General features: G+C 45.0%; 1 protein-coding gene across 1 annotated transcript in view; it reads right to left on the bottom strand.

Moving 5' to 3' along the window:
- The window catches only part of ZNF608 (zinc finger protein 608), a gene marked incomplete at both ends in the record, with an annotated part of 101,029 nt that overhangs the window by 1,673 nt on the left and 79,631 nt on the right, over positions 1–19,725 (bottom strand). Inside the window, 3 exons of the mRNA XM_079701565.1 lie at positions 392–809; positions 2,487–4,941; positions 5,458–5,545. Of these exons, the coding sequence (XP_079557691.1) occupies positions 392–809; positions 2,487–4,941; positions 5,458–5,545 (2,961 nt within the window). The remainder of the gene's footprint in view (positions 1–391; positions 810–2,486; positions 4,942–5,457; positions 5,546–19,725) is intronic.

Here is a 19,725-nt window from a genome sequence, read left to right as displayed (position 1 = left end):
CCTGATGATCAGAGGTTTCTAAAAAAAAAATGAGCTTCCAGCCATTTCATATGTTTATGTGTCCGTTTAACTCCAAGGAATAGTAACTGTTAGGATTATGACAGTAAGTGCTCAGAATATTTTCCTAGGCCATAAAGTATCTGTCAGCCTAATGGCTGCAGCAGACCATCAGAGCCTATGGAAACTAGAGCTAAGGACTCTTGACATTTCGTCTAGAAAAAGAAAAATCTTCCATGAAATCCGTTTCATCTTTGGGACTTCTTTAAGTAGCATTAAATACAAGCCAAACAAAGGTCACTCTGGAAGCATCTAATTTATCCTGAGTTTTAAAATAGCTAGTATTTGAACACAGCCTCTTCCCTCCAATACAGTGAGAACCCATGACACGTACCAGGGTAACTGTGCATTAGGACGGGAGAAACAGCCCGGTATGCAGGGTGGCTGGGGTCATACATCTGCGGGTAAGGGTAAGCATGCAAGTACTGTATGTAGGACTGATGCTGACTCATGGGGGAGGAGACGGCCACTCTGGCTCCCCGAGAGTCCTTCCAGTTCACGGGAGTCTTGCAATCATCGTTTTTCAGCTTGCTCTCATCCAAGGATTGAGAATCAGGACGCTTGGCCTCTTTGGGCTCCTCTTTGATGCTCGTTAACGATACAGGAAGGCTGGGCACACCACCCTCTTTGTTGGGGGTTTTCCTGGGACTATCCTCTTTTAGTTTCTTTTCTCTATCAAGTTCTTCTGACTTTTGCGGGTCTAGGTATTTGGGTTGGTATACATAATGATGCCATGTCCTTGAATCTGGATCCTGGTTTTGAAAAAAAAAAAAAAAGACTTGTTTCAAAATTTCAATTTTCAAGAAAAGCTCATTCATCACCATGACAGCACGATTACTACTACTTCTAAGTTAACATTTATTTATATGCTCGCACTGTGCAATGAGCTTTACCGCCTCCTCTTACAGGAGGAGGTAATGTCTGAGGTAGGCATCATTAATAATCCCTTTTACAGAAGACAAAAGCTAAGTTTTTCAAGCTCAAGTAATATCAGGGTCACACTGCTGCCCAGTTTGTGGAGCTGAGCTTCAAAACTTAGCTCCGCTGGAATTCAGAGCTGGGCTGTTAATGTCAATTCTTAACATTAAGTAACATCCTCAGACATATTTAATCTAACCTCATTTTCCTTTTAACATCTCACACAGGTAAAAAGAATTCAGAAAACTCAAGCTGGTAACAATGTTTTACTTACTGTTTAAGTAAGTTTTACTACGGTTTAAGTAATTATTGTATCAATTTACATCATTTAGAGGGGAAAACTCTTGGTTTCCTAATACATTCTCTTCACCTACTGCAGCTGAGGCTTAATATAACTGCATCACGTCTCATTATGTGCTAATATCTTAATCAAAACAAAATTAAAAATTAACAGGACACATTATGGCTTTTCTACCAGGAAACAAAGGCATCCATAAATCTACCAAATTGTACAGTTCTAATGCAGCCCTGTGAAGTCACAGCTTGAGTCGAGCCTCCAGAAATGGGGAAACTGAGGGTCCTTAAATGGCCTTTGTGACCCGCCCATGCCATTCATGATATAAACCCACTGGGTATCTAGGGTTAAGGCCCAACTCTGGGACAGAAATGAGCATGAAGAAAGGATTCTGTTGCTCTGATTCACCAGGGACCTCTAAGACCCCTCCCTCTCAGTGGGGGCTGGGATGCTGGGAAATACCAGAATTAATACTCGTGGGACTGCAGTTGAGTCAGGACATCTGAATTGTGACAGAAAGAGCTGGCACATGTGTGGTTTCATGGTGACCGATTTTCAGGTGTTGGCACATTTAACCTCAGACTGGCTGACCAGGGGGGCTCTGGGGTGACTGCCTGAGGCCCATCCACCCAGACTCCCCGCTCTCCTCACAAGCGAGAAGCACTGAGCTCTGCTCTGGGGCCCTTAATGTAGAACATAAAACGGAACCCTAGGCACCTCAAGACACCCCGAGTTTCATTAAAAAGATGAGTGGGAAATGTGAATTTAAGGTCCCCGTCTTAATATGCCCAGAAGATGCCAAAATGAATTTGAAAATGTAAAAGAACAAATCGTTTGAGTGCTCAGACTCAGAATCTCAGAGTTAGAAGAGAATTCAGCCACTATGGGGTAGAATTCCCTCACTCTGGACTCAGAAAGAAGTTAAGGGATCTCAACAGAGTCAGTTAGTTCATGGCAGGGAACATGAGTCTGCAAAGCACATGGCCAAGGTTCTTTTCACTACACAACATGACAAGGAAACCGTGAGCAATGTACATTTCAGAGGTACACAAGAACTCCCGAGAATTCATTTAAACTATTTTTCAGGAGGAGAGGAATCCAGCCTAAGGAACCCTTGGGTGGATTTCCTGTGAAGAACTCTTAACCAGATCAAGCCCAGCCATGTACAAGTCTCAGACTGCTCTCTCCCTGTGGGGACCACACTCCACAATCTTACTTGTTTAAATCTCGAGGTTGGGTCTACACCTGTCTGCTTCATAGAGTCCATGACAGATTTCATTTCTACAGCCTCCTTAATAAGCTGGTGGTTTTCCATCTGCTTAGCTTTGAAGCTGTCGGCCTGAAGCTGCTGCTGGTGATTGGAGAGAAGCTGTGATTTACCTGTCTCCTCAGATTTATTAGGCACTGACGGCCCTAGTTTAGAATGGTTTTTGTTAGGCTCCGGAGTAGAGGGAGCTTTTGAGATTGTGGCCGATGGCATGTTTTTCTGTTTACTGTCCTCTTTGCCCAGCTCTTTCAAGGGGAGCTCATTTTTCCTTTCACAGTCTCCTCTCCCAGTTTGGGCCATTTTCTGCTCTGCCAGCCTCTGGTCCTCATAGTACTTCTCATACTGCTGTCTATAGGCAGGGCTGGTGGCCATCAGAGACTTCTGGTCCATATAGAGCCCGTAGGCGTACTGGCCATAATACAGTGACTGAGCCAGGGCCGGGTGTCTCTGCGTGATCACCGATTGGTGCTGAGGCTGTAAGGATGCAGAATTATGGTCCACTTTCTTGGCCTCGAGCTGCTCTGCCTTGTCTTTCTTATCTGCATCTTCCTCAGACTCCTTCTTGATCTTCATTCCCTGCGCACTCCCGCCGTTCCCAGCTACAGGGGCACCGACCTGCCCAGGGTGCATGTAACTTGGAGAATAATAAGGATCGTAGCCATGGTAATAGGGAGAGTGAGACTCTTTCATCTGAGATGATTGTGCTGTCGTTGAAGAATGCCCTTTTACAACACCATCCTTACTAGAAAGGATATCTGACGGGGAACTGGCCTTTGACCTCACGCCCTCCGACCTGCTGTCAGAACCGCCGTCATCGGCAGCATCAGAGATGTCCGAGTAGGCAGGGCTGCTCGTCTTGGCTGCGGAACTCTCGGCCCCATTCTGGGTCAGCACGTGCAGCGGGGCCACGGGCGCCTGCCCGTTCACCAACGCGCTGCACTCCATCCTCGAGGCACTGCCGATGGAAGGGCTGGGAGCATTGTCGGTGAAAGTGTAAACCTTATCAGCCTCGGCTTTGATACTGGCCATCCGGCTCTCCTGCGACTCGGACAGTCCGTTCGCCAGCCCTTCATTCTTGTTGAGATGGTCCTTTAAGAAATGCCCGGATACATCTCTGCCAGCCCCCTTGGCGTCCTCCAGTTTGCCCAGCTTCGCATCCGTTTTCGGGCTCCCCGTCTCTTTCCCTTCTTTGTCCTTCAGCTTCCGCTTCTCCTTTTTCTTTTTGTCTTTGAGCGACACGAGAGCTGGGTTCACGGTGACGGGCTCCCCCATAATCGTGGGCTTTGGCTGAATGGGCTTTAACGGAGGACTCTTTGGTGTGGCCTGGACCGCCGTGGTTGTGAGGGAGGGCAGTCCGGGTATGGTCCCCGTGGTGGTGCCCGTAAAGGCTGCAGTGGGAATGGCGATTAGCTGTGGCGGCGTCGGGGCCGGAGCGGGAGCAATGGGCCGGGCACTTTTAAGCTTCGAGAGGTTTTTGTCCATTTTGCAGCTGTTGGCTTTTTTGCCCTTTTCTTTCTCTCCCAAATTTTTCTTCTCGATTAAGCCTTCTGCTTCCAGTTTGGGCATTTCAGCAGCCAAACTGCCGTCTGCTGCCGAGCAGCTGTCTACAGTGGCCGTCATGTTGGAGATGACTGGAAGGTTGTTGAGGTCACTGTTGAGGCCCTTCTTTTTGCCAGAATTCTTCCCAGGCTTCGATCCTATAACAGAGCCCGGGCCATTGCTCATCAGCTCTCTCTTCCCCTTGGGGGTTCCGGGGGGGTTCCCCGAGCCAGGGGACACTGGCGCCTTCACCTGCTCGTAAGTCGATACACTTGTGCTTGGCTCGCTGCATTCCAGCGCCACGTTGCTCAAGGCCTCCTCGCAGTCCGAGATCTTGCCCTCGCTGTCCGGTTCGAACTCCAGCTTGTTCTCTGGGTCTAAGTGGGCATGAGCCTGGTGGTACCTGAGGCCGTTGATGTGCTTGTACTTTTTGTTGCAGTTTGGGTGCGGACAATCAATCAACACTGGAGAAGAGCAGCCCTGGTCCAAAAAAGTCGTCTCTGGTTTCCCTTGAGGGGTGGTGGGAGTGCTTCTTGAATTTGTGCGGACACGCTTCCCGGGCTTATTGTCCTCGGAGCTGGAGTTCAGGTCTAGCTCCATCGGAGGCTTGTTTTTCCTTTTGTTGGTGGAGGAGGGGCTGGCTTTGATGTCCTCGGCGGCACAATTCGGGGGTGTCCTTCGCCCGCTGGCATTGAGGCTGCCCCGCCTCCCTTTCCCATTGGCCCCCCCTCTGTTCTTGTTCTGCAGCCCTCTGGACTCTGTGAAGCTGGCCTCCGAGCCCGGGGCAGCTGCGGTAGACCTCGCTCTTTTCCCCCGGCCCCGGCCCCCTCTCATCTCCAGGTCGCTGGTCGGTGACTCGCAGAACCTAGGGAAGCAAGTAACAGATGTCAAAACGAGCATCCCCAAAGGAGCCAAGTGAAATCACAAGGCACGCAATGCAGCAAAGAGCAGGCAACACCCCAGCAGCTTGAGGGCTGGGCCCAGATAAAGAAAAGTCACCCAATTCTTCCACTGACAATTTCAACACCTGCAAAAGAACAGGCTACCAATGGCTTATGCTCATCCTCAGAAAACCAGCTCGGGTAGCTAAGTTTCCAATCCAGTTCAAATTCCCATATTGAGAAAAAGAAAACAAAGGAGAAAGAGAAGGGACAGGAAGAAGCGATCTCCCTACAAAGAAGCAACCCAGCATCTGCATTTTACTGTATTCAACCCTGAATTGCTCATTGCTCTTTTGCCTGGTTTCAATTACAAACTGACTTTTATGTATTATTCATCTCTCTCTGTAGTCTCCTTGCAAAGAGAGGATGGGGGAAGGAGAGGGGAAGAAGAGGAAGGAGGAGAGAAAAACAGAGCCTGAAATCGAAGGCTCCATGCCTACCTGGGAGGGGCCCAGTCGTGCTTGGTGCAGTCCAATAAGGTCCCTACGTAAGTTTTGTTCCTCCACGTGACATTGACCACTAGGACACCTGCAGGAGTGGGGAATGAAGACGGACCAAGGTTAGCACAAATTACCCTATTTCCAGTTCATTTATTATTACTATTCTTTTTACCAGCAAAGCTCTATTCTCATTTGCTTTCAAAAGCTGTGGTTTGCATTCTTCCTCTTTCTGGTTTCAGTGACCTCAAGCAAAAACCCACAGGAAATTGTGTGTGTGTGTTCACGAGCATACGCGCGTGGTACAAAAGGGTAAGGGCTGCGTGTGAGAGTGTAATCAAGATACTGCTGACAGAAGGAAATGGTTTTTGCCATGTCCTGCTGTAAAACAGCAACACTCACCTCTTAATTTTTCTATTATTACACATAATTGCTTTCGTTTGGCAAGCAGCCAACAAAAACTAAGCCCCAGTTACCAGCGCTTAAACCAGAAGGTGACTGAAAGGGAACGGTTTTGCTTCCAATTCAACAATATAAAATAACGGTGATTTTTATTTAGGAAAAAAATGATGCGCATGCACAAAAATAGGTCTAGAGGGGGGGAAAGCGGGAGCTTGGAGTTCAGATAGCAGACAATCAGCTATGATTTCTCTTTCCTAATCCTCCCCTCTCTGGCTTTGTGAGACAAGAATCAGCCTTGGTATGGTATCTGTTTCACTGTTTGGTATTGTTTCATATTAAGGACTCCTAAAATAGCCCTCTTAAGAAAATAAATGTGCACAATAGGTTTGCTCTTGGGGTTATCTTTAGAATCAACTTTAGTAAGCATTTGCCACAGAGGATTAGAAAAAAAAAAACAACCTCAAAACCAACACGCTTGTTTCCTGCAAGCCATTCTGCTTTTCCCAACTGCTTTGCAGACAGACAATTTAATTTAGCACTGCATCTGTGAATTACTAAACTTAAGTGCACTTAGTATACCAAATGTCACAGGGAAACAAAATATAACATCCTCTTTATTTCTCTAGAGGACAAGTGCCGTATTTTTTTAAACTCACTCCTTTAAAGCATACAGTAAAAGGACCTAGATTTTGAGACACACATAAAATATTAGGGTAAAGAAATAAAGTATTTAAGTGTGTCTTAGTTTCTATAAAGCACCACTCCCCCTTCTTTCTTGGAAACACCAAGGGGCAATACTCAAAGTCTATTTCTAGCTGGTTTACTCGCTTGCTCACTGCCGTTTTGAATTCTGCAGAAAATCTGTACTGAACTCCTTTGTGGTAAGGGACACCTCACAAGGTAAGACTCATTTCCTTGGGAATGTCTTTAACAGCAGGTAAAATATTTGCATCGTTGGGACTCAAATAGTGGGGAAGAAAGGATTTCTTTCAAAAGGCCCAAAAAGAGATTTAAAAATTGTTTCCCATATGGTCTGTGTTACTATTACTTAGGTGACAGCTGAACTTACTCACTATATCAGTGGGGGGCGGGGGGGAGGGGGGTTTGAGGGGGAGTTAGCACGAAGCAAAGCAAGCATTTCCTCAAATCATAGTTGACTCCATTCTAATTCCTTCAGGGAAAAAAAAAAATTAAAGCCATTGAGTATAAAAATTCTTATTGAGATGAGAATCGATGGTAATTAGGCATTTGGTCAAAATGTGCACAAGACGGAACAATTGGAGGAAAGGCTTCTTTATGAGCACATCCCTTCAGGAAAAGGGAGGGGGTGGGAGACAAGGAGAAGGGGAAGACGAGCTGGTTTTCTCATCATCTGCTCTCTGGGGCACTGTGTGTGGTGTCAAAGACCTTTGCAGCTGCTTAAAATTCTTTAGCATGTCAGCTATATTTACAGTGCAGGAATCTATCTGTACTGCCAGAAGGGTACTGCATTTTAGCTTTGGACGCAATAGGCTGAAACACCGCGTTCCAGAGTCCCTGATGTAGCACAAATGTATAATTAAAATTGCTTGAAAGGAAACATGAAAGAAACAACAAACCCTCCATTCTTACAGTAATAAAATTAAAAACAGGAAAAGTCTGCACAGACACTTAACATTTGTCTGCAGTGAAAGGCTTTTGTTATTGCTTTTCCCCAAAGGGTTTCGCGTTTCCAGCAAATGATGGCCGCGGATTGGCCGACGCCTGCTGGGAACGCCGGCGCCTGATTGGCTGAGCCGAGGGCGGCCGCCCGGACCAGCGAGGCAGCAGCCCGGGATAAAGGAGCATCGCCAGGGGAAGAGGCGGCCGCGGTGGCGGGCTGGCCACGAGGCGAGGGCGCGCTCCCTGAGCCGGGGCTCTCTTGGGGACAGAGGGCTGCCCAGCTCCGTAAATCAACGCGGGCTGATCCGTGTGTTGAAAGCCTACTGTCCGCGTGACCGTGCTGGCTTTCCCAGCACGACCCACACTGCGCAGCTCCACGCACACACATCACGCCAGCCCGCTCACAGCCCTCAGCATCAAATTCCTGGTCTCGGAACAGGACAAAGGGAAACGTGGGGGCCGGAGAGAAGGCCGGGACCCCAACACACAGTTAATCGTTGGTTAGGTGGGGTTATCAGGTGAAGCTGTCACATGGGAGAAACACAAGTTGAAACTTCCACGCTGCAAAACTCTTCCCATCGCCTGACACTATTTCTTGAAGCCACACTCCTATCTAAGTACAAGTGACAGTATTATAATCATTATCATTCTTTTAAAAAAAAAGTCTATTTTCAACTTCAAAGGGCCTCAATAAGTCAGCCTAATTTTCCTAGAATCCCTCTATATTTTAAAAAATGTTCAAAATAAGTGCTTTACTCCCTGGAAGATTTTGAACAGTTTCTTAATTAAATACGTGTGCTTGGTCTATTTTTCCTTATATGCACAGTCCACAATGTCACGTAATTTTTATGTCTGCCTAGAATTCACGTGCGAATACACGCACGCACATGTTTACGCAGCCAAATCTGCTCTGTATTGGAATGAAGGCTTAAGGAATGCTTCTCATATAAACTACAAAGTGTACTGTTTCTTTGTCAGGAAGTCTATGTTTAGACAACATCCTATTGTGAGGGGCCAAGTACAAAGGTAATGTTTAGTTCTAAAAGATATAAACGGCTTATCATTTTGAAGTCACAGCATCTTGAACACTTTGTAACCCATGGCCATATAAAGCAGGCTATACTTTTTTAAAGGCATAAATGCCCAACATGAACATGAGTCCTTCAGAAGCCCAAATTTGAGTGTTATAAACCTGGGCATGGTTATTTTTCTCACTTATCATATATAAACTAAAAACAAATGTACATTTATTCCAAAAAGAGTTAATATTTCTCTTACTACACATGTATTCCTTCAAACATCTGGCCAATTTGCAAGGTGCTGGGGACACTCTGTACAAGTCCTTTTCATCTTTATCTTCTCAGGTATCCCACCAGATTTATTATCTTCCCTTCCCACCCACAGACTGGGCATCATCTTTCTCAAAATGCTAATAATGCCTGCCCTGTAACACTTTATATTTGAAAAATATCTTCAGATTATTACCAATAAAGTAAAAATAAAGCTGAAGAGAGCAACAGATGGTTTTGGGTGTGCTTCCCACACAGGGTTTTCTTCTTTGTATTAAGGGTATGTCTTAGATACTGGTACACAATCTAAGCTGCTGCTGCCACAAAGCATATTACCTACTGGACACTTAGTAAGAAGGTGGTCTGTGTTCTATAACCTGAGCCCTTTCCTTACCTCTATAAAAGCCCAAAGAGCCCTGAGATCCCATAAGGATTCCACATTCACAGTATTCTATTATCTCCTCTTGTCAATACTTCGCAGTTAAGTGTTCCCAGAGAAATGGTCAGGCTCATTAAGCATTTATTGTGCATCTACAGAGTATACAACACTAGGAACCTATCTGGTGCTACAGAATCAACCATGTTTTTTGCCTGTAACTCCATACAAACTCTATACTTTTAAGAGTCTGCAAACTTGTAGCCAAACATAGGGATACCCTGTATTCCAGAAGTGAAAGTATGGTTTGCATATTACCCATACTAGAGAGTAGGCCCCTTAATCCATCTCATTAAACTAGACCCAGGATGTGACTTTCATAGTAACTGCCCTGCCCACAGTCCCTGCTCAGAGGGTAGTCTCAGGTGACTAGGCTCCTAGACCACTTATCCTAACCCTGGCCTCCTCTGACTGGTCCAGTGATGGGCAACTGAAGCAGAGGTAACTAAACAAGGACGTGCTTTGGGAATCTGAGCTAGTGTTATAGAAGGGAAAGTTGATAATAAGAGTAGAAACCTGTAGGTCACAAGCTACTGAAGGGAGAGAGGACCATGATGGAGACAAGGATAGAATAGCTATGAGACAGGGGCCAATGGGTAGTGCAAGGCCCTCATATTTGTGTGTCCCTTTTCCCGCCTGCTTCATCACTGACGAGGTGGAGGTGGGGGGGCGGGGGAGGGCAGTGTCTCACCAGGACCCAGGACTGTCTTGGTATTTTCCAGTCATCTTGTTAAAAAGTTGTCCCTGGTTCTGAACTACAATCTGTCTTTGAACACCTAGGTCCTGGATGTGCCTTCTGATACCCTACAGACAGTCCACTTGACAGCCTTTCACCCACGCAAGGACAATGACCATGTCGATATTCCCTTTGCCTCCAGTTGCCCTCTTTTTTCCCCTCCAGCAAAACAAGTTTCTTCAACCATTCTTGATTTCGCACTTTTAACTGCCCTGGGAAAAAAACCTTTAAAGATGGACTTGACCAAATCCCCAAGGAAAGTTCAGGTTTCTAATGAATTAGGACCAAGCAGAGACCAAGTCTAACGTTCTCTCTTCTATGAATCCTCTCCAGACACACAGACCATGCATACCGCCAGAAAACAGCCACTCCCTCCTGAGTCCCCACTATGCTCCATCCAAGTCCTCTCCCCAGTGGATGCTCCCCAGAATCCATGGTTTCCCTCTGAGTCCACAGCTAGACACTTTCTCAGCCTCCTCCCTACCGGTTAGACGTGCTCCAGTCCCTCAGTTCTATGAAAGGCAAGTGACCCGATAAGTGCCACTGCCAGGCCTGACCCAGAAGAATCTCCTGTGCTTGTGCCTCAGATCTCTTCACCTTCCTGGCTTGCTGGCATGGAGACTACAGCAACCCAGAAGGTCACAGAAGATGGCAGAGCCTCCTTCAGCTGGGACAAGGAGAACCCGCATCCAACAGGAAGACCGAATTCACTCCATTAGGTGAGCAGCAAATAAACTCTGACTGTTTGAACACTGCGGAGACTGTCTTAAACTACACGGTCCCTTTAAAACCTTACTCCACTCATATACACAAGAGGCCTGTCTCTTCCAACCCAACTCCACTCCTTGAAAACATGAGCACTGTCTGCACCTACCGTACCTGTGGGCACAGTGCCCAGCACATGGAGGGAGTTCATTCGACTCCCAGGGGCTACTAGATGATGACTGAAGAAAATCGAGATGGGAATGCTACCCAGTGTCTTCTTGTCACGATTACCATACTTTTCCAATAAGCATCGTCTCCCACTAGCTTCAAGATGATAGGAATTCTCCGTGGAGAGATTTTGCTTTGAAGATGTTATAAATATGGTTTATGAATTACTGTTTCTGGGATTTGTGAAGATGTTTCCTCAAGAACTGGGCAAATGCCTGATTTCCCAGCGGATCAGCCTAACTCTGTTTATAGTAGAGTTTACAGACTCTTTCAGAGTTTTTAAAGTGCCTCACCCCTGGGACAGAAGTCTTTTGCCAAGCACTGCAAATGCCGAATTTGGAATCCGACATCGTTTTTTGGCCCTCTTATTCACACTGCCACATCTGGATGGCCTGGGTGTGCACTTGTGCAGTAAACAGAAACCTCACTCCAGTTAACACCGAAATGGAACCCATTTATGCCACAATCCTTTTTTTTTTTTTTTAAGTGTACACATTTCTTTCCTTCTTTCCATTTTCTTTTTTTCTCTAGTAGAAACATTAGCGACAATAGAAATGCCACAATATGCTGTTTCCTGAGTACAGGATAAAGTTCATGTATTTAGGATATCACATTACTCTCTATTTTTATACAACGTGACTATTGTACAAGGTAGGATTTATCACCACTCCTCTGTACTGAACTCCCTCCTTCTAAAATTCTGTTGTGCCCAATACTGGTACTTTTTAAAAAGCTGAGTCTTGTCTAGTACACTTGTTCATGTTTCTGGCTTCAGAGCTTCAAACCTTCAGATAGGTCTTTCTTCAAAGGACAAAGTTCAGTTTATAATCATTGGGGGGAATTTTAAATTCACAACTGGGTTGCCAATGAAGTACCTGACAGTCAAAGAACAGAGGGACCTTCCTATTACCTCTGCCAAGGATGTATGGAGCACCAGGACCAGGAAAATAAGTGTTGCAACATGACCAGAAAATGCAGTTTTTTTTTTTTTTTTTTTTAAAGAGCTCTGCTGCTGGGCTGAATGTTTGAAGAGTCACTTTAACCACATCCTGTAATCAAACCATCTGGAACACAGTGCTGCGATTAGTCACCCTGAACAGTGGGCTTTATCTGAACAAATAGTGTAGGCAATGGGGTTGGGAGATAGGGCAGTATTAACAAGGGGAAGTGTAATGAACGCTTTATGCCCTAGTGTGCCGCCACCCCAGTCATAAACCCCAGAGACGCACTGCTCTGGTGTTAATGTCCTGCTTTATGAAAGCACAGTGAGCTTAAAGATTAAAGGAGTGAAGGGCTAAAAATTGCTGGTTTGGATAGATGTTCTCTGTCGGCGGCTGGAAAAGGCTGGCACCACGCTGTCTACGTTAATTATAACCTCTCCAATGACAGTTCAGCATTCCTAGTAGGGTTCGGTGTTATTTTCAGGACATTAGGAACAAGGTCCGTTTATGGGAGGACAGTTATGATTCTTTATTTGCCAGAGGTTAATCTGAACACTGAGACATTTCTTTCTGGTTCGTCTAAAGCCTTTCCCTAAATAACAAGAAAACAATGTAAGACCTTAATTCAAATAAATGTGTTAAACCAATACCGAAAAGCAATGGCAAAAGGCTGCTGTAATCTACATTTTAAAAGATGATGTTCTGTCTTACTTGACTGTGCTTATCTCTTTCAAAAGTACATTCGATCATCGGGATAGAATCTATGGAGATCTTAAAACAAAACAAAAAACCTGAAAGGATTCCCCCCCCTCCCCACTAAATACATCGAATAAGCCCTAGAAGAGGGGGTGGGGAAACTTGGCTAAAGAAACCTTGTTTCCCCATGGGTCTTATGGTTTAATACACAAAAGAGCAGAAAGCCACTTCCATCACTGTCACCTCCCCCGCAGCCTTTGTTCTGAGGCTTGATGAGCTGTATTGATTTGGGAAAATCATTGAGCTTCTTGGAAAACTAGACTCTCGCTTATTCACTGCCATCTATTTCTTTCCCGTGAAGACAGGTGGTCGATATCCAGTTGACTGGTCAGCGCAAAGAAGCTCTCGCTGCTTTTCTTTTTTCACTTCCCTAGAAACGTTATCCTTCCCCTCTTCTAGAAAATACAATGGCCTGTGAAGAAGTCTTGTGGGTAAAAAGGGGGAGCAGGAATAAGGCTCTTTTTGTAAGGCACCACCGGGAACACAGAAATGCTGTCCCACACATTTGCATGGGAGCCTGCACCACCTATGTGGATGGTGACAGTATTTTCACTGACCGAGAATGACACAAGTTTCAGCCTTCATGAGAATTTTGATAGCCCAAGATATAATTTTTTTTAAATCAAAACAGATCACTAGAGCTCAAATATTTACTAAGAGATGCTTTACTTCTTTTAAATAATCAGTACTTATGTTTTAGCAAGTTTCATAGTTCACAGGTGTCATTATAGACATTTGGGGGTATAGCCAGGCTGCGTCCAAAGCCCCCTCAGCCCCCCACCCTTGTGCTCCCAAGAAGATGCTTTTCAGATTGTGATTCATCAGGGCTCAGCCAGAACACAACAGGTTGAAGATAAAAGATGAAGGAGGGAGAGAGAGAGAAGAGACAGAACAGAAAAAACACAGTCTCTGAGACAGACATTTGGAGCAATTTAAATGCATTAACTGAACAGGTACCTGTGCAGAGTATATGTACACACATACACACTTGTACAAAGAGGTTTCATTTCTTATCTTTGAAAGTCTCAGTAAGGTATCCTTGAGGCTTGATAAGCGACAGCACCACTCTGGTTTCCAGGGCAAAGCTCTAAACCTGAATTTTCTCCTCCTCCTTTGCAGGCAGGCATTAGTTTATGTGAAATCAGATGCACTTAGATGAATGATTTCTAGTGCTGGCAGGTTTCTCGGGCCCTCTCCTTTTTGGAGGCACAACTTCCTCATGAGAGTAGGAGAATGATTTCTCGTCGCCCCGCCCCCTTCTCTTTCTCCCTGGGAAGACGAGGGTTCAATGCCAACAGTAACAGAATGGACTCCCCTGCCCCAATCCAGTCTCATAAGCTTCAGTTATTAGCTCGTTGGGAGATCATTTTTTCTTCCTTTAAATAAAAGCATTCCAAAGTTTGGGAAAGGTATCTGATAAGTATTTATTGAAGTAGGCCTGCAATGAGCCACGATAACGATATGGTTGTTATTTTATTACCTCCTGACACATCGTTCCTTTAACAGGGTTATTTTAGGAGACAGCTAGGGGCCCTGGGCAGACAGCACACAGCCAGCATGCCCCAGGAGGAGAGGGAAACAGCCTCTATACACTCCCACTTGCAGCTTCGCAGGCCACTGAAGATAAGCAACTGGAAGAACGCAGGCCTTTCAAATCATCGGGCCCAGTCGTTTCCTGCACTTAATATTAATTACAGGATCTTTTCAGCTGACAACTTCTGCATCCAGGATCTCCACAATGCTGTTTCTGCAACTTGAAAAACAGGTAAATAGAACAGGAAAACCAGGCCACAAATAAACTATCCTGAAGGCAGAACCTTCCCCTCTACACCACTGCCCCTAAAAGAGAGTATTCTTAGGGCTAAAAGGAGGAAGGAAGGCGCAGGAAGCCATGAATCTGAAAGGTCATTTAACAGATACCTGCCCTGTCCCTGTTTCCTGCTGCAGGCTGCAGTCTGTTTCATGCCCAATGCTCCCCCGTGGCAGGAGCAGTGGAGGAAGGGGCAAGAGGGGAGGCAAAGTAATCACTGAGATGAACGAGACTGAAAGATGCAAAGGAAATAAAATCTAAGACTGAAAACCCTCACACACTTGGGGAAGGGGGTAGGCTCGGAATAGGGTTATGAAGGCATCAGTTCTCCCAATACCTCTCATCACCTGTCTTCCTCACAGACCTCTTGTAGATCAATCTCGTGGGTGATTAGCAGTTTCAGATTTAAATGCTAGTGAATTGCTTGTCAGAATCTGCGTTAACACAACTAGAGATTTTAGGACTGCATTTTAAAGTAATTTCTTACCATCCCCAGTCCTTGAGATACAAGGAGACAGTGGGAACCAATTGACAATTATGCTCATACCAAAAAGCTGCTACTGATGCATGTATCTCCCTGGGACTGAAGAGCCAGGCTTCACATAAATTATGATGCTTTATTTAAAGCCAGAGCGCTTATTTGCTTTTGTGCCAGCTCTGGGCCCTTTTCATCTGCAGCTCTACTGGGCCCAAGAGAGCACACATTCCTACAGCTCTGCTGGCCACCAGCTGTGTCCCCGTAAATCATAAAACCTCTGAACAAGCCATTCTTTACAAAGGCCAACAGCATTTACTGGAAATGATCACTCTGCTATTATTCCACTTGCTGAAATTTAAAATAGCGATTTACAACAGCAGCTGAAAAACAAGGAACTGCCTCTCTCAGTCGTGTGTGTGTGTGTGTGTGTGTGTGTGTGTGTACGTCAACGGGAAGGCTCTGATGTATCTGGCACACAAAGGGGTGTATTTTGTGTGTCCCCTAAGACTCACCATCTTTGCACATCTAAAAAGGAAATGCGGAACGCGGACGTCAGAGAAGCCAGAGTCAGCCTCGCAATGCAAGGCAATGGGATAAGTGAGGTTTCTGTCACTGGGGACCCTCCCTGTTCTCACCTGGAGGTGACCATGGCCAGCAGGCAGCATGGGAGGTAATTCACACCCTCTGGTAAGTGAAGCCACATAATTATGGCTCAGGTTCAGAATGTAATAGAAAAAGCAAAAATAAACTGAAGGATTAAGTCTAATCAAGCTCAGTCTGCAGTCAATTTTACTTCAAGGACCGGACAACGGAAGAAGAAAGACTCAGAGTGCCTGGGGATGGAACGGAACAGCCTAAACGCCTAGAGAGATGGCTCTGGAGACAGACCCACCAGGCTCAAAGCCCACTTCGTAGCTGCTTCATCCTGAACTACACCTCTCAGAGCCTCAGTTTCCCCATCTACAGAGTAGGAATAATATGAATATCAAAGAAGGTGTAATTTGTGGAAAGCAATTAATGGGATACTGACATAAGATAGTCACTCAGCAAATGAACTCTGGCTTCCTCACCTCTGGACTCTCCCTGTAACTGAGGTCCACCCACTGAAGAATGGAGGGAGATGCCAACGGACTAAGGATCCCCCATTGGGAAATACAGCCAGCAGCAAGCAAGGCCTCCTGCGTTGCTTCCGGGGAAGCAACCTCAGATATGGGCATCTGTACTAATTATCCTGTATTCCTGGTGACCCCGCTAATTGAACATGTGGTGTATCTATCTGTCTCTGAGAATCTTAGGGGCTGCAAATTCCAATACTAAGGACTTTTATTATTTGATAAACAACAAGGTCCTACTGTATAGCACAGAGAACTATATTCAATATCCTATGATAAACCACAATGGAAAAGAATATTTTAAAAAAGAATGTATGTATAGATGTAAACCAAATCACTTTGCTGTAGAGCAGAAATTAACACAACATTGTACATCAACTATACTTCAATGTTTTAAAAAAGAACTTTTATTACTTCTATACCTACCACCAGTTTCAACCAATAAAAAGTCATCCTTCCTACCACATCCACTGTTTAAAGCAAACGTTTCCTCATTTCAGCACTCAACAGTAAAGCCACTGAGAAATGCAGTTCTAAATCCCTGAAGCCTCCTCTCTGAATTGGCGTAAGGAAACCTCACATCAAGATTTCGGGGACAGCGAACTGAACACCCGACATCTGTCTAAATTACCAAAAAGCAAATTTCAAGGTCCCCAATGCCTCGACAACAGAAACCAGACGGGGGATGCAGATAGAGCTTACATGCAAACTCATCTTTCCGACCCCAGCTGAGCAGACTAGTTTTCATGACAATGGTCAGAGGCTGCCTTCCCACCCTCCCCCATCCCACATTCCAAAGTTCTTATCTTTCAGGGAAGAAAACAGCCCCACAGAGTTACAAGTATTTCAATAACGTGCTTAGAGACCAGCTCTTTTCTGTAAACAAGCCTAATGAAGCGTGACTAACAGTGCTCTCTCCCACAGCAGAGCACAGGGAAAAGGGCCTTTGTTAGCACTTACTGGAGCAAGTCATCGTTTTGCTGGAGCAGAACAAAACTTAGCTGGTTATTGATTGACCAGCCTCACTCGGTGTCACTGCTTGGCTGTCTGCTTCTATATACCGTGTGTATAAATACATGTGTTTACGTGGACACAGAGGCGCTCCAGACACACTCCCGCAAACACAGTCACACGCAGCCATCTCGGCTAACTTTGGGTGACATTCCTCTGCAAACCAGGTGAAAGATTCAAGGCATCTAACTGAAACCTAATTCCTCTCTGATACCTGTATCTCTTCTAGCCCTTGATATTACCTAACGTTTCTCTCCATGCTGTCAGTACCACCGACCTCAATTCTAGAGCCTGTAAACCGACACTCCCCAAGGACACTTCATTAGTTTCCAAAGTCATATGATTATATCCTAGGGATGACTGGCTTTTGCTTTTTAATAAATTCCAAACTGCCAGTGTTTCCTTCCCCAATTCACCTACTGATTCTGAAATTTAGCTCCACATGATAAATGCTAAATAAATATCCCATGACGACTCGAATTCTCTTTTTCAATTAAAGTTTGCCTTAAATGGTATGAATACTCGCAACAATGATGTTAGCAGGAATATTTTAAGCGGACCTGGACTTCTTTTTTGGACCAACAAGAATTCGAGTCAAAACTTGCTTTCCTTGCAACTCTGAGCACAAATTTCCGTATAAATTATTGACTGCACTTTGGCCTCATCTGAAACATTAGCCCCGCAGGCTGATAAGTTCTGACCCCAGGTGGCACATCAAGCCTCTGAGAAGAGGCTGGACCGTTGGAGCTTTGCACTGGGGACTAAGGCGTGAGAGCCAATCCATCAAACGCTCTGACAGCTTTTACAGCCTCTGAGCATTAGGCCCAAGTCAACCTCCAAGACTCCCATTGTTCACATGATTCTCTTCTTCTCAGGTCTGATGAAGTTAGGGTTAAGTCCAAGGCTTCAGCAAGAGAGAAGGGCTATTGTTAGTAACACAGTCTTTATCGACTCTGACCTGCAGGGCAGCCAGCTTGAAGTCTTTTCCAGAAAGTAATGCACTGTTAATGGCTGCTCATCAGCAGGGTGTGTTTTATACACCTCTTTCCAGGGAAAGAAGACCTGACTCAACATTTCAGCATCCTTCCAGCTTGCCTTGTAATTCTCCCAAGAGTGAAAACGTACATGCACACGACCAAAATCTGATCTGTACCCACCACAGACCCTGAAATCGCTAATTCAAATACCAACACAAACACGGAATGTTTGCTGGGACAATGCTACCACTCGGCAGTTGGCAGATGGAACATTAAGTATTTTTTTTTTTACAACAAGTAACTGTGTGGATTAGTACCCAGGGCAGGAAAACGCTTGATGGAGAAATGAGGTAGAAACATATTATTTCCTTCTAATGTTCTTTGCTTAAAATAACTAAAGACCTTTTTCAGCTGAAACGGGAAGTTAGATTTCTGAGCAGCTAGCAACAGACTGGATGGCCTCAGGGTGAGGGTACAAAATTCCACTCAGGTTTCCTTTGAGGAATGTAGCACTCGAAAGGGGTTGCAGAATTAGTGGTCCAAAGGCTTTCTCATTTTCTTTGAAAGAAAAACCAGGCAGACCATGTGTTTCTTATCCAAACGGGCCTCCCAGTGGAGGGGGAGGGGGAGGGGGAGGGGAGGGGAGGGGAGGGGGAGGGGAGGGGAGGGGGAGGGGAGGGGAGGGGGAGGGGAGGGGGAGGGGGGCCTGGGAAAGGGCAAGCACTTACGGGACCAGGACGGTCCCTTAAGTGCAGTGGGTGCCCAGACCAGGCATGCCACACAGCAAAGTCCCTCCAAACGTGCTGAAACTGCTGACCAACAGCCTTGGTGCCAAGGAGAAAATCACACGTTGACGTTGTAGAAATCACATTTCTTGGATACAGAAAAACTGAAAATCCAAACGGCTTGGTGTTTCACTTAGCTTTTGATTTAGAGATTTGGGGTCACAAAATCCTATAACATTTAGCCGCGAGATAGATTACGCTATTTTATTTAGTATATACTGGTATATGAATCAGTACACAGAAATTAGTGCATGTTTTTCCAAGCAAGTGAACAGAAAACCATTTTTCATTGTGTGTCTGATAGTATACTGACTCCAAGGTATGTGAATGTTAATACTAGATTTGATAAGCTTTCCCAAGAGGTGACAGTTACGAGAACAAAATCACTTGGTGCCACAGGTTACATTTTCTGGTGCCATTCAGTTCAACTCAACTTTAATATTAAAGAAAATTAGAATTTTCTAACTCATCCAAGAATGCAATGGTCAAAGCACATTAAACTCATAAGTATCATGGGCTACCACGGCCAAATTTTTTTTGTGTGTGTGAAGTACTCAAGACAAAACTGCACACGTAGCCTGTTCTTACATAAAAGGTCTTCCTTGGGTAGTCCTATGTCTCACCACCCAGAAATAAGCTAGGAAAAGATTCAGAGAAAAATCAACTAAAATATTCAAGTAGCTGCTATATATAAAAAGACTATAAAGTATAAATCTTGAGTCAATAAGATTAAAGCTGCAAGGGGGCCAAATTGATTACTGAAATGTTTAAGCCTCTAGACACAATGAACTCGAGATTTGCTACTGAATCTTGGTATAGTTGAATTTGGAGTCTCTCCTGAAGCTTCAAAGATGGCAATCCAAAACTAATAAAAGCAGCATTATTTTACACAACAGGCAGTTAACATTTGTGTTACTGTCCCCAGGGCGTAAAGACAGAAAATAAATATAAGAACATTGATTGA

The sequence above is a fragment of the Hyperoodon ampullatus genome, assembly GCF_949752795.1.
Source record: "Hyperoodon ampullatus genome assembly, chromosome: 4".
Classification (NCBI taxonomy): Eukaryota; Metazoa; Chordata; class Mammalia; order Artiodactyla; family Ziphiidae; genus Hyperoodon; species Hyperoodon ampullatus.
The sequence above is the reverse complement of the archived record's forward strand: the minus strand, read 5'-3'. Positions and strand labels throughout refer to the sequence as shown.